General features: G+C 43.4%; 1 protein-coding gene across 5 annotated transcripts in view; it reads left to right on the forward strand.

The window, feature by feature from the left end:
- Positions 1 to 14,314, forward strand: part of LOC115466357 (butyrophilin subfamily 1 member A1-like) — a 94,703-nt gene that overhangs the window by 39,672 nt on the left and 40,717 nt on the right. For 4 of the 5 annotated variants that reach the window (XM_030197543.1, XM_030197542.1, XM_030197544.1 and 1 more), the window contains 4 exons: positions 502 to 522; positions 5,506 to 5,526; positions 9,920 to 9,940; positions 11,336 to 11,356. In XM_030197543.1, coding sequence (XP_030053403.1) covers positions 502 to 522; positions 5,506 to 5,526; positions 9,920 to 9,940; positions 11,336 to 11,356 — 84 coding nt within the window. The remainder of the gene's footprint in view (positions 1 to 501; positions 523 to 5,505; positions 5,527 to 9,919; positions 9,941 to 11,335; positions 11,357 to 14,314) is intronic. The other variant, XM_030197545.1, reaches the window with a different exon arrangement.

Here is a 14,314-nt window from a genome sequence, read left to right on the forward strand (position 1 = left end):
AAAACTTTTCTAGCGCCCGTTTCATTTGCCTTTGAAACGGGCATTATTTACTAGTAATAATAATAATTTGCAAAAGTTAACAATCTGTTTGGAACAATTTTCTAGATAAGGAGAGGAGAGACAGTTTCAAATGTCCGTGCTTGTCAGTGGCTCAACAGTGCCCCCTCAGCTGAAACTATTCCAGTTCCTGCCATTCTATAGAAATGTAGTATCTAAGTGTGGATCTCTTGGTAACTGGACTGCCTGGTTTGAAGGTGGTGAACCTCATATGTTACCTAGATAAGATTTTAGACAGTGCTGGGAAGGAGTCTGCTGCCCCAGTATTTGTCACTACTGAAAACAAAGGAAGATGCAGGAGGGAGGCTTTGGAAGCCATATTATTTGCAGAGAGAGGGCTGAGCTACTCATTGAATGCATTTATCTAGGAGGAATATTTGAGTACCTGTTAAATGTCACTGTCTGTTTGTGTGCACTGATTCTTCCCTTTTTTTTTTCTTGTAGAAAACCTTTCTGCACAACTTGGTGAGTCATTTTATAATCATTTTCTGTGGCTGAAACTACCCCAGTTCCTAAGTCAAAGGACAGAAATGTATCTGAGTAAGGATTTCTTGATAACTGGACCGCCTGGTCTGAAGGCAGTGCTGGGAAGGAGTCTGCTGTCACAGAACATGTAGATATTGATAACATAGGAAGATGCAGCAGTGAGACTCTGGGAGCCAAATTATTTGTGGGGAGAGGGCAGAGATACTTAGTGAAGGGCCCTTTTACTTACCTGTGCTAAAAAGTGGCCTGCGGTAATGTGGGCGTGTGCTTTCGGCATGTGCTGGGCCATTTTTTACTGTGGCTGTGAAAAAAGGTATTTTTCAGTAGAGCAATAAATGGCCGTGCACTAAAATTAAATGTAGCAGTATTTACTGCCTGAGCCCTTACCGCCACCCATTGTCCTAGCGGTAAGGGCTCACGTGCTACTCACACAGTAATTATGCAGTGTGCACCAATGTGGCTGCACTGATGGTTACCACTGGGAACTAGAGACTTGTATGGGAATGGGATTCGTGGGAATCCCGTGGAACCTTCAGGGTTCCCGTGGGGACGGAAGCCATTCCTGCGGGGTTCCTGTGGAAGTGTATGCTGTACTTGCGCCAGCCTCTCACTTACCAAGTACCAAGTTCTTTGAGTGTTGTCTCTTCCCCCTCCTTGTTTTAACAACACAGAAAGTCTCCATTAAGGAGGTAGTAGAGACACAAATGGTGACGGAATTCAAAAAGGCATGGGTTGAAAACAGGATCTTTAATTAGAAAATGGAAGTTATAAAAAAACCTAAACTTAAATGGCTGCATGTGTGTGGATGTGTCCAGTGACGCTTAGATGGTGACTCCAGCTATGATGAACTAGGACCAATACTAGGCAGACTTTTATGATCTGTGTCTCGTATATGGCATCTGGTTTAGGATGGGCTGGAAAAGGCTTAGACAGCAACTTTAGTAGCTGGAACATGAGGACAGTGCTGGACAGACTTTTACAGTCTGTTTCCTGCTAGTGGGAAGACAAATAGGCTGGAGTGGGCTTAAACGACATAAAGAACATAAGGATAGGGCCGGTCGGACTTCTATGGTCTATGTCCAGAAATGCCAAAAAGAGAACATAACCAAGTATATAATATCACATTCATTGTTGATTTAATTATGAATTGATAATCAGCGTGATTATTGGGCAGACTAGACCGTTCAGGTTTTTAATCTGCTGTCACTTACAATGTTACTATTAATCCTCTCTGCATCCAGGCTGATGTGCAGACCTCAGTTCTGACACAGGCACAAGCATCAGATGTCATCTGACCTACTAGCACGCGCATGTGGCAACTTCTCAGCACACAGTGCCAGTGATTCAGAGACAAGTCTTACATGTGCGCACCAGAGTGTTCCAAGTTCCAGCTTCTGTTCCTTCCTTGCCTGCATTGCAGAGACAGAAAGCCAACCAGAATTTTTTTATGTACCATGAAATTCTTGCGGGGACAGGTGGGAACAGGTTAAATTCTTGCGGGGATGGGTGAGGATAGGTAAGATTCCAGTGGGGACGGATAAGATTTCTGTCCCCATGCAACTCTCTACTCGGAACGCCCCCTGCAGTAGAGATTACCGGAACCAACACATGCCAACTTTGGAATTACCACTGGGTGCCCGCGCTATCTCGCTACCTATGCGTTAGCCTTACATAAGTATTGCCATACTGGGACAGACCAAAGGTCCATCAAGCCCAGCATCCTGTTTCCAACAGCAGTCAATCCAGGTCACAAATATCTGGCAAGATCCCAAAAAGTACAAAACATTTTATACTGCTTATCCCAGAAATAGTGGATTTTCCCCAAGTCCATTTAATAATGGTCTATGGACTTTTCCTTTAGGAAGCCGTACAAACCTTTTTTGAACTCCGCTAAGCTAACTGCCTTTACCACATTCTCTGCCAATGAATTCCAGAGTTTAATTACATGTTGAGTGAAGAAACATTTTCTCCAATTTGTCTTAAATTGACTACATTGTAGCTTCATCGCATGCCCCCTAGTCCTAGTATTTTTGGAAAGCGTAAACAGACGCTTCACATCTACCCGTTCAGCTCCACTCATTATTTTATAAACCTCTATCATATCTCCCCTCAACTGCCTTTTCTCCAAGCTCAAGAGCCCTAGTCACTTTAGCCTTTCCTCATAGGGAAGTCGTCTCATCCCTATTATCATTTTCGGCACCCTTTTCTGCACCTTTTCTAATTCCATTATTGTTACGTTCCTCACCTGGCTCCAGGCCTGCGCGGCCGATTCGCCGGCGAGGTGCGGTCCGGCAGAGATAGCCGGCTATTTTGGATGTGGTTTCTCCAGGATGGATCGGTTTCTGTTTCCTAGTCCGGCAGCCGTCATCCGGTTTGGAGCAAGGACAGCAGCCATCTTTAGCTCATGAGGGGGCAGCCATCTTGTTACGAGAACAGGAAGGAAGCCCATATTTGGGCGCTGTGCTACTCTGCTGATGGGGGCAGCCATCTTGGATCAGCTGCACATGTTTGAGCCTAATTCCTCCACTACTTAAGGCTCTGCCCCCAGCCCTTCGTTGCTTTGGCTTCTGCTGCATAGAGGTCGTGGTTCTCATCCATGTTCCATATCAGCTATCCGGATTCCAGTGTTTCCTGTGTTCCAGACCTTGGCTTGTTTTCCTGACCACGCTTGTTTGCTGCCTGCCTAGACCTCGGACTGTGTTGACTATTCTTTGCCCTACGGATTACTTGGCTATTGGACTGTGTCTGCTTGCTCGCCAGCCTGGTCAGCGGTTATGCAACCCCGCCGGTTCCAGAAGTCCTGGTGGCCGCCTGCACCTGGGGCTCAACTCCCAGGGAACGGTGGTCACTTCCCAGGTGAAGCTAGGGGTTGTCTGGCTGCCTGACCGAGTGCGGTGCCACTCCATCTTCGCCGTGCTCAGTCGGGGCACAAGGGCTCACACTTACCAGGTCATAACAATTATCTTTTTTGAGATGTCGTGACCAGAATTGAACACAGTATTTGAGGTGCAGTCGCACCATGGAGCGATACAAAGGCATTATAATGTCCTCATTTTTGTTTTCCATTCCTTTCCTAATAATACCTAACATTCTATTTGATTTCTCAGCCGCAGCAGCACACTGAGAAGAAGGTTTCAATGTATCATCAATGGCAACGCCTAGATCCCTTTCTTGGTCTGTGACTCCTAACGTGGAACCTTGCATGATGTAGCTATAATTCGGGTTCCTCTTTCCCACATGCATCACTTTGCACTTGCTCACATTAAACGTCATCTGCCATTTAGATGCCTGGTCTCCCAGTCTCGTAACGTCCTCTTGTAATTTTTCACAATCCTCCAATAATTTAACGACTTTGAATAACTTTGTGTCATCAGCAAATTTAACCTCATTAGTTACTCCCATCTCTAGGTCATTTATAAATATGTTAAAAAGCAGCGGTCCCAACACAGACCCCTGGGGAACCCCACTAACTACCATTCTCCATTGAGAATATTGACCATTTAACCCTTCTCTCTTTTTTTTTCTATTTTTTAACCGGTGTTTAATCCACAACAGAACTACCTCCTATCCCATGAGTCTCCAATTTCCTCTGGAGTCTTTTATGAAGTACTTTGTCAAACGCCTTCTGAAAATCCAGATACACAATATCAACCGGCTCATCTTTATCAACATGTTTGTTCACCCCTTCAAAGAAATATAATACATTGGTGAGGCAAGATTTCCCTTCACTAAATCCATGTTGACTTTTGGGCTCATTTTCGAAAGACAAGGGCGTCCATCTTTCGACATAAATCGGAAGATGGACGTCCTTATCCCAGGGACATCCAAATTGGTATAATCGAAAGCCGATTTTGGACATCCCCAACTGCACTCTGTTGCAGGGATGTCAAAGGTTCAAGGGGGTGTATCGGAGGCATAGCGAAGGCGGGACTTGGGCGTGCCTAACACTTGGACGTCCTTGACCCATAATGGAAAAAAAGAAGGACGTCCCTGACGAACACTTGGATGTGTTCACCTGGACCTGACCAGATGACCACCGAAGAGAATCGAGGATGACCTCCCGTTACTCCCCCAGTGGTCACTAACCCCCTCTCACCCTCAAAAACATCTTTAAAAATATGTCGTGCCAGCCTCAGATGTCATACTCAGGTCCGTGACAGCAGTATGCAGGTCCCTGGAGCAGTTTTAGTGGGTGAGTGCACTTCATACAGGTGGACCCAGCACCATCTCCCCCCCCTACCTGTTACGTTTGTGGAGGAAATAGCGAGCCCTCCAAAACCCACTAGAAACCCACTGTACCCACATCTAGGTGCCCCCCTTCACCAGTAAGGGCTATGGTAGTGGTGTACAGTTGTGTATACTGGGTTTGCGGGGTTTGGTGGGGCTCAGCACACAAGGTAAGGGAGCTATGTACCTGGGAGCAATTTCTGAAGTCCACTGCAGTGCCCCCTAGTGTGCCCAGTTGGTGACCTGGCATGTCAGAGGGACCAGTGCACTACAAATGCTGGTTCCTCCCATGACCAAATGGCTTGCATTTGGTTGTTTCCGACATGGACGTCTTTGGTTTCAAAAATCGCTGAAAATCAAACGTTCATGTCTAGGGACGTCCATCTCTAAGGATGACCAAATTTGAGGATTTGGACATCTCTGATGGTATTTTCGAAACGAAAGATGGACATCCATCTTGTTTCGAAAATATGGGTTTCCTCGCCCCTGGATCGGGACGTTTTGCAAGGACGTCCAAATCGAAACGTGGACATCCCTTTCGAAAATGCCCCTCTTTGTCTCAATAATCCATGCTTTTGAATATGCTCTGTAATTTTGTTCGTTATAATAGTCTCTACCATTTTGCCCTACCACAGCTTAATAAAAGGGCTCCTAAATGAATTTATCATTAGGGAATAAATCCAGGACAAATATTAAATACCTGCTAATGTCACCGTCTCTCTTGTTTTCTTGTAGCAAATCTTCCTGCAGATAATGGTGAGTAATTTTATAATTTATTGTGGCTGAAACTATTCCAGTCCCTGTCATTCTATAGACCTGTAGTATCTGAGTGAGGATCTCTTGATAACTGGACTGCCTGGTTTAAAGTTGTTGAACCTCCAGTGTTACCTAGGTAAGATTTTAGGCAGTGCTTGGGAGAAGTTTGACATCACAGTACATGTAGATAACAACAACATAGAGATGTGCAGGAGTGAGGATCTTGAACAAAAATTAGGGAGAGGGCTGAGCTACACAGTGAATGCTTTCATCCTTAGGGGCCGATGCAGAAGGCTTTCCATATGATCACTTCAGGTTTAGCTCAGTTTTACTATGGGATAGCGATACAGAAAGGGTTTCACATGGAAACCCTTACCACAGTTGCATTTAAATGAATGCATGTGTTAACCCAAGGCATGCAAAATTTAACCACGTGACTACCACAGGAAAAATAACGCCAGGGTCCAGGGCAGTGTAGAAGGGTTGGTTAAGAGGAGTGGGTGTGTACCGGCACCCTCTGTCTTCCCCCAAGCTGACCACACTGTCCCAGATCCATGTATCAGCCCCTCTGGTGATCTAGGGGCCCCTCCCCAATGGTATAACCTGACCCTGTGGCCCACCCCATTCCTCCCCCCAAACCCAAACCCATTTCCTCCAATATAAAAAAAAACTAAAAATCCCTGGGGGCCGATATTCAGACTGCAGGAGGCAGCCTGGCTAACTCCCATGGTCGGTGTTGAGACCAGATACTCAATGCTGGGCCATTTCCAGGAACTGGCAGTGAATATCATGTTTATTTTTGGCCAGTTTAAACTTAACCAGCCAAGCCAATATTCAGCACTGGCCAGTTAATAATAATAATAATAATAATAATAATATTAACATTTGTATAGCGCTACCAGACGCATGCAGCGCTGAACACCTGACATAGAGAGACAGTCCCTGCTCAATAGAGCTTACAATCTAAAAATAATACAGACAGACAAGACAATTAGGGGCGAGGGAAGTACTGGGTGAGAAGGAACAAGGGGAGGCAATTGAGTAGTAGCTAGGAGCCAAAAGCAGTGGTGAAAAGGTGGGGTTTCAGCATAGATTTGAAAACAGGTAGAGATGGAGCTAAACGTACAGGCTCAGGAAGTCTATTCCAGGCATAAGGTGCCACAAGGGAAAAGGGACGAAGCCTGGAGTTAGCGGTGGAGGAGAAGGGGGAACGACAAGAGAGATTTGTCTAGTGAGCAGAGTTCACGGGGAGGAATGTAGGGAGAGATGAGAGTGGAGAGGTCATTATTATTTTTATTATTATTACATTTGTATCCCACATTATCCCACCTCTTTGCAGGCTCAATGTGGCTTACAATTCATCGTGGATACTGGAAATAGAAAAGAATGTACTTTTGGTTTTACAGCAAGTTTTGGGTACATGATGGTAAAATACATGATAGTGTTAAAGCCATAGACATTAGGTGCATGATAGTGTGAAAGCAAAAGACATTAAAGAACATTCCTGGATATCTTAAAGAACATTCCTGGATATCTTAAAGAAAGTAGAGTTACGCGTGTTGTTCTTTATGATATATTTTGTCGAAGAGATACGTTTTCAGGAGTTTGCGGAAATTGGTCATTTCATAGACCGATTTCAGGTTATGTGGCAGTGAGTTCCAGAGCTGTGTGCTTGTATAGGAAAAGGTTGATGCATGCATTGATTTGTATTTCAAGCCTTTACATTTGGGAGGATGAAGATTGAGGAATGTGCGGGAGGATTTTTTTGCATTTCTGGGTGGTAGTTCTATTAGGTCCGACATGTAGGCTGGGGCGTCACCATGGATGATTTTATGGACCAAGGTACAGAGTTTGAACGTGATGCGTTCTTTGAGTGGGAGCCAGTGTAGTTTTTTGCGAAGGGGTGTTGCGCTTTCGTATTTTGGTTTGCCGAATATAAGTCTGGCTGCCGTGTTCTGGGGGAGCCAGTTAAGTTAAACCAGCCTAAGATTGACCTGCTATTTCTGCGGCCTGATTTGGCCGCCAAATATAGTTGGCGATGAGCTGAATATTAGTGGATAGCCAGTTATATCACATGATATAACTGGTTAGCCGCTAACGGGGGGGCGGGGGGGGGAATTCTATATATGACGCCTAATATTACCACACGGTAAGCAATTTCATCTAAGCATATTCTATAAAAAATGCTTGGATTTATACACAGTATATAGAAAACACCTAGACGGACCACTGCAACTAAAAGTATGTGTACCCATTTACACCAACGAAAACATGGTGTAAATCCCTGCGCGTAGATGTGGTCTCACTGGGCCATATTCTATAATAATGCAGGTAAATTTTGGAACACCCACAAAACGCCCATTTCCCCATCCATATCCACTCCTCCTTTTGGCTGAGTCTGTTAGGATTTAGTCACACTGTGTTACAGAATATCCTTAGGGATTTGTGTGCATAAATTGTAATGATTGCCAGTTAGTGCTTATTATTGCTTATTAAGAGTTAACAATGCACCTAGATTTCTGCATGGAAATCCAGGTGAATTCTATAACAATGTGCGTTACTTAATTGATATGACAAGGTAATTAGCATTGGTAACAGCATACTTACTCCAGAGCTTATATCAGATCTTCATGTTATGATCACTGTTATCAAGCGGCCCCAGCACCATTACCTCCTGCACCAGATCATGCGCTCCACTAAGGAGTAGATCTAGAATTTTTCCTCCTCTTGTTGGCTCCTGAACCAGCTGCTCCATAAAGCAGTCCTTGATTTCATCAAGGAATTTTACCTCCCTAGCATGCCCTGATGTTACATTTACCCAGTCAATATCGGGGTAATTGAAATCACCCATTATTATTGTGTTGCCCAGTTTGTTTGCATCCCTAATTTCTGATAACATTTCTACATCTGTCTGTTCATCTTGGCCAGGTGGATGGTAGTACACTCCTATCACTATCCTTTTCCTCTTTGCACATGGAATTTCAATCCATAGAGATTCTAATGTGTTTTGTGTCCTGCAGAATTTGTAGTCTATTTGATTCAAGGCCTTTCTTAACATATAATGCTACTAATTCGATCCACCCTATCACTGTAATATAATTTGTATCCTGGTATGACAATGTCCCACTGGTTGTCCTTCCACCAGGTCTCAGAGATGCCTGTTATATCTATTTTTACATTTAGTGCAATATATTCTAACTCTCCAATCTTATTTCTTGGGCTTCTTGCATTTCCATATAGACATTTCAAACTAGGTTTGTTGTTCCTATTTGCATCTTGCTCAGCAGTTGGCAGTGATAATTTTTAATCTTTTGTCTGCTTTTTATTAAAGACACCTGGTCTACACCTGCCACCTCGTTTTCGGGATGCTCTATTTTCCCTGTTTTGCTGATAGCTTTGAAAGATACCTTGTTCCAAACCATCCACTTTTGAGCGACTGTCAGCCTTCCCCCAGTTTCTAGTTTAAAAGCTGCTCTATCTCCTTTTTAAATGTCAATGCTCACTCTGATATTGGCTCCTGGCCCATTCAGGATGGTTTAAATGGGTAGGAGATCACAATCTGTCCTGGAGGAGCCCATCTTGAGTTATTCTTAATTAGTGATTCATAAGATGCTCTTGCTGATCTATACCTTCATACTAAAGTTAAATAGATCCTCACATATCTGAAAAGTGTTTTATCTTTGAGAGGGGACACAGACCAAACTCTTTTTGAAACAACTTTGTTTTTAATACTTCGAGTTCTATGTCAGTAAACTTCATTATAGAAATTTAGACAGCTGGATGACTGACGTGCATGATCATAATTTGGCATCTGGTATAGAGGTGGTAACTTTGTGTCACTTCCATAAGATTTTAGAGATTTGTGGGGGGAGGCTGTTATGTGACTACCAGCAACACAGGAAGGAGCAGGATGGAAGATGTAGAAACCAGAGTATTTGTGAGGAGAGGGCCAGAGTATTTAGTAATGCATTTCATCCCTGGGAATTAAGTTCTAGTGGAATTATTAAATCCCTGATATTATTAATGTCTCTAGCTGTATGCACTGATTCTTACCTCATATTTTCTTGTAGCAAAACTTTATTCGCATATTGGTTAGTAATTTTACCATTAACTGTGGCTGAAATTATTCTAGTTCCTAAGTCAGTCAATAGAAATGTAGGTAACTGGACTGACTGGTTTGAAGGTGATGGACCTCATGTGTTACCTAGGTAAGATTTTAGACAGTACTGGGATGCAAATAACCTAGGAAGATGCATGAGTGAGGTTCTGGAAGCCAAATTATTTGCAGGGTGAGGGCTGAGCTACACAGTGAATGCATTTATCCATGGGAAGGCAGTCCTGAAAGAATTTTTAAATATCTCTTAATGTCACCGTCTCTCTTGTTTTCTTATAGCAAAACTTACTGCAGATTATGGTAAGTAATTTTACAATTTACTATGGATGAAACTATTCCAGTTTCTAAGTCAGTCATCAGGAATGTAGGTAACTGGGTGAGAATCTCCTGATAACTGGACTGCCTGGTTTAAAAGCGATGGACTTCCTGTGTTACTTAGGTAAGATTTTAGCAGCGGCATTCCTAGGGGGGCTGACACCCGGGGCGGATCGCCGATGTGCATCGTCCCCCCCGGCGAAAGAACCCCCCCCCCCCCGGGTGCACGCCGCTGGGGGGGGGGTTGCCGCGCGCCTGCCGGCTCTTCATTTTCATGCTCCCTCTGCCTGTTCCGGGGCAAAGGGAGCATGAAAACGAAGAACCGACAGGCGCACAGCACCCCCCCAGCGGCATGCACCCGGGGCGGACCGCCCCCATCGCCCCCCCCCCCCCTTGGTACGCCACTGGATTTTAGACAACACTGGGATATCAATAACATAGGAAGATGCAGGAGTGAGGCTCTAGAAACCAAATTATTTGCAGGGTGAGGGCTGAGCTACACAGTGAATGCATTTATCCATGGGAAGGGAGTTCTGAAAGAATTTTTAAATATCTCTTAATGTCACCGTCTCTCTTGTTTTCTTATAGCAAAACTTACTGCAGATTATGGTAAGTAATTTTACAATTTACTATGGATGAAACTATTCCAGTTTCTAAGTCACTCATCAGGAATGTAGGTAACTGGGTGAGAATCTCCTGATAACTGGACTACATGGTTTAAAAGTGATGGCCTTCCTGTGTTATTTAGGTAAGATTTTTAGACAGCACTGGGATATCAATAACATAGGAAGATGCAGGAGTGAGGCTCTGGGAGCAAAATTATTTGCAGGGACAGGGCTGAGTTATACAGTGAATGCATTCATCCTTGAGGAGGAAGTTCTAAAGGAATATTTAAGAATCTGTTAGTCTCTTGTTTTCTTGTAGCAAAGCTTACTGCAGATAATGGTGAAAGTAATTTTATAATTTACTGTGGCTGAAACTATTCCAGTTTCTAAGTCAGTCATTAGAAATGTAGGTAACTGAGTGGCTGACAGGCGTGAGGATGACTTGGTAAATTGGCTGACTGATATGAAGATGGTACCACATAGAAAAAAATTTAGAACGTGCTGGAGAAGAACTGGTTATCAAAGTGTATGTATGTTCCAGTATTAGTATTACTGCATGAAATGATTCTTCCCTCTTGTTCTCTTGTAGAAAAGCTTTCTGACTATAAGGGTGAACAATTTCATAATTATTTACTGAAACTGAAGTCAGTGATTAGAAATGTTGATAGCTGGGTGACTGGTGGGTGTGAGGAAGAGCTGGTTAACATAATATAGGTAGGTTCTAGCATCTGTATCATTACATGAATTGATTCTTCCCACTTTTGTTCTCTTGTAGAAATGCTGACTGTAGAGAAGAGTAAGTAGTTTTCTATGTATTTTTTTGTTGCTGAAATAATTCCACTCTTAGTAATGACTGGTATAGCGCCTATGCATTACCAAGTTTTTATTTGGAAAAAATGTTTTTGTTTTTTTCGAAGACCTCAGTCAAACAGAGAAGTGGAGCTGTGTGTTTTCTCGGCTGCCACTCTCCTATCATCACCAGTCTTCAATTTTCTAAACTTTGCAACTTCTCAAAATTAATTTGAGTTTCTTCAATATTTCTAATTAAATATCACATTTAAATGGTTTGAGTGAAATTATCTGGTTCACTTATCTTAATGTGAGGAAATGTTTTCAACGGGGAGTCTTATTCGACATGGCGTCATGTTTCGCCCAGCGGCTTTATCAAGAATTATCCCCTGAAAAAAGGTGCATCGCATTAGATGGATTCAAATGAAATCATTCCCAATATACAGCACTCATTTTTACCAGAAAATGTTCTGCCATCCGTGTCTTGCTGAAGATGAAATGCTTGGACTATTCGGACAATCATGCTTTTCACATAGTAGAAATTAAGACATAGTTCAACTTGCAACTCCTTAAATATCAACCCAGCCCAAGTTCCACTCGTAGACACTTAGGCTATCTGGATAACCACAGGACACTGCAGCATAAAACCCTCACCCATGAGCCAGCCCTCGAGCAGGAAATAAAATGACAGAGTGACACACCCAAAACCCATGTAAACAAATAAAGACTACCACAAAACCACACAAACTCAACCGAACTCAAACGCACACACAACCACACACATACACGTCTGAGCCACAAACGAACCCCAAGATGGCAAACATAAAAGCATGGGTCCTCTAGTACACAATAACACTGTGGATTTTGGGAATACCAGCAACAACACTGAAAGAATGGAACAAAATACCAGTATGCATCACAGGAAGAAGATGAGCATCCATACAATTGGAAGAGCCCAACCACAACACAAACAACAACACAGAGGCCAAACAAACAACCGGTAGCATGAAACCAAACACAAACTATACCCAACCCCCCCCCCCCCCCCCCACAAACACACAATATCAAAACAGACAAACAACTCAGACAACTACAAACTGTGAAAACAAACACTAAATATAGCATGTATGCCCAGATACCCATAGGCTACATAAACGCGAGATTGGCAGTAAACAAGACAACACTACTAAGAGACTGAATAGACACAAAACAACTAGTACTACTACTCATAACAGAAACATGGCTACACCTCGAAGTTGACCATGCAATACTAGACCTCTGCCAACCAGGATACAAAATAATACATATCAACAGAACTAAAACGAGGAGAAGAGGCAATTGTATAGAAATCCTCTTTCATAGTAGAACCAGTCACTAAACATGACTAACAAAACACTAACCGACCAATTATGCATCAATACTATTCTACACCCCCCCAGGAAACTGGACAAATGCCCAAGATGACTTTATAGACTTCATATCAAACATCTGCACCAACCACCCCAATGTCCTACTTATGGAAGACATAAACTTGCACCTAGAAAAAACAATAGCAATACAAACACCAGAACTCTAATGAACTTCTTAAACCAATGGAATTTCATAACTGCAAAAGGTGACTCATCGCACATAAAAGGTCATCTATTAGACATACTAGCCCACAGACTCTTAACACAAAACAATCACAAACTGCCAAACCACAAGTGGGAAGAGGTACCATGGTCAGACCAAACTCACTGTCACACTGCAATGGAAAGAAAATGGTAAGAAAAGAGAACCCAGAACTGCACACACATTCACAGCCAGAGGGAAAGTGGACAACAATACCTTCTGGACAACAACGATTAATGAAGAAAACAAATTATTACCCAAGGAAATACACTTCATGAGAAACTGGGACGAAGCAAGTAAAAACACACTGAACAAAATAGCACCACTCAAAACCAAAACAAAAACCAACCACGACCATGGTTTAATGACAACCTACTACTCATGAAAAAACTATGCAGGAAATTTGAGAAAGCATAGGCCAAAAACAAAACGGACACAAACAAAACCATATGGAGAAAAGCAATAAGAACATACTCAAACAGCATAAAGAAAGCAAAAGAAGAACACTACAGCACATACACAAACCCCAAAGAGAAAAACACACAAAATTGTTCAAGCTCATGAACAAACTACTGAAAACCCAGAATATACTTGCGACAACTGAAATACCACCTTCTGCAGATGAGCTTGCACAGCACTTCAAAAACAAAATAGCTAATACAAGATCCAACTTTGTAAAACCTCAAACAATTATCATAGACTATCTACAAGACTGTGAAACAAATGACGACCACACTGCGGCAGACAGAATATGGACCACTTTCACACCACCCCATCTAAACACAGTACAGTCACTACTGACAAAATATGCTCCTGCATACTGCCTACTAGACAACTGCCCCAAGTACCAGTGGCGTAGCTAGGTGGGGCACAGGGGGAGCGGTCGCTCCCCTAAACAGCTGTTTTGAAAAAAATGGCGCCTATGCGCCTCGTGGAAATAAATATTTTTTAATGCTCCCTCCTTCCCGAGTCCTCTTCTGGCCGTCTCTCCCGTCCTGTCCGCATGGTCACTTTTTACTTCCCTGAAGCCTTCTCCAGCTCCCTCCTGCGCAGCACTGGCAATTCACAGTCAACCTTCTGCCAGCGGCGGGGGCTCTCTCTCCTGAGGCGCGTCACGCCTACTCTATTGCAACTTCCTGTTTTCCGCAGAGAGAGGCCCCGATGCTGGCAGAAGGCTGACTGTGAATCGAATCGCCAGTGCTGCGCAGGAGGGAGACGGAGAAGGCTTCAGGAATGTAAAAAGTGACCACGCGGACAGGACGGGAGAAACAGGCAGAAGAGAGGGTGAAGCCAATTTTGGTAATCTGTTTCCACTCTTCCCCCCCCCCCCCCCCCCCCCCCCCCCCCCCCGCGC

This window comes from Microcaecilia unicolor, chromosome 3, assembly GCF_901765095.1.
Source record: "Microcaecilia unicolor chromosome 3, aMicUni1.1, whole genome shotgun sequence".
Lineage (NCBI taxonomy): Eukaryota > Metazoa > Chordata > Amphibia > Gymnophiona > Siphonopidae > Microcaecilia > Microcaecilia unicolor.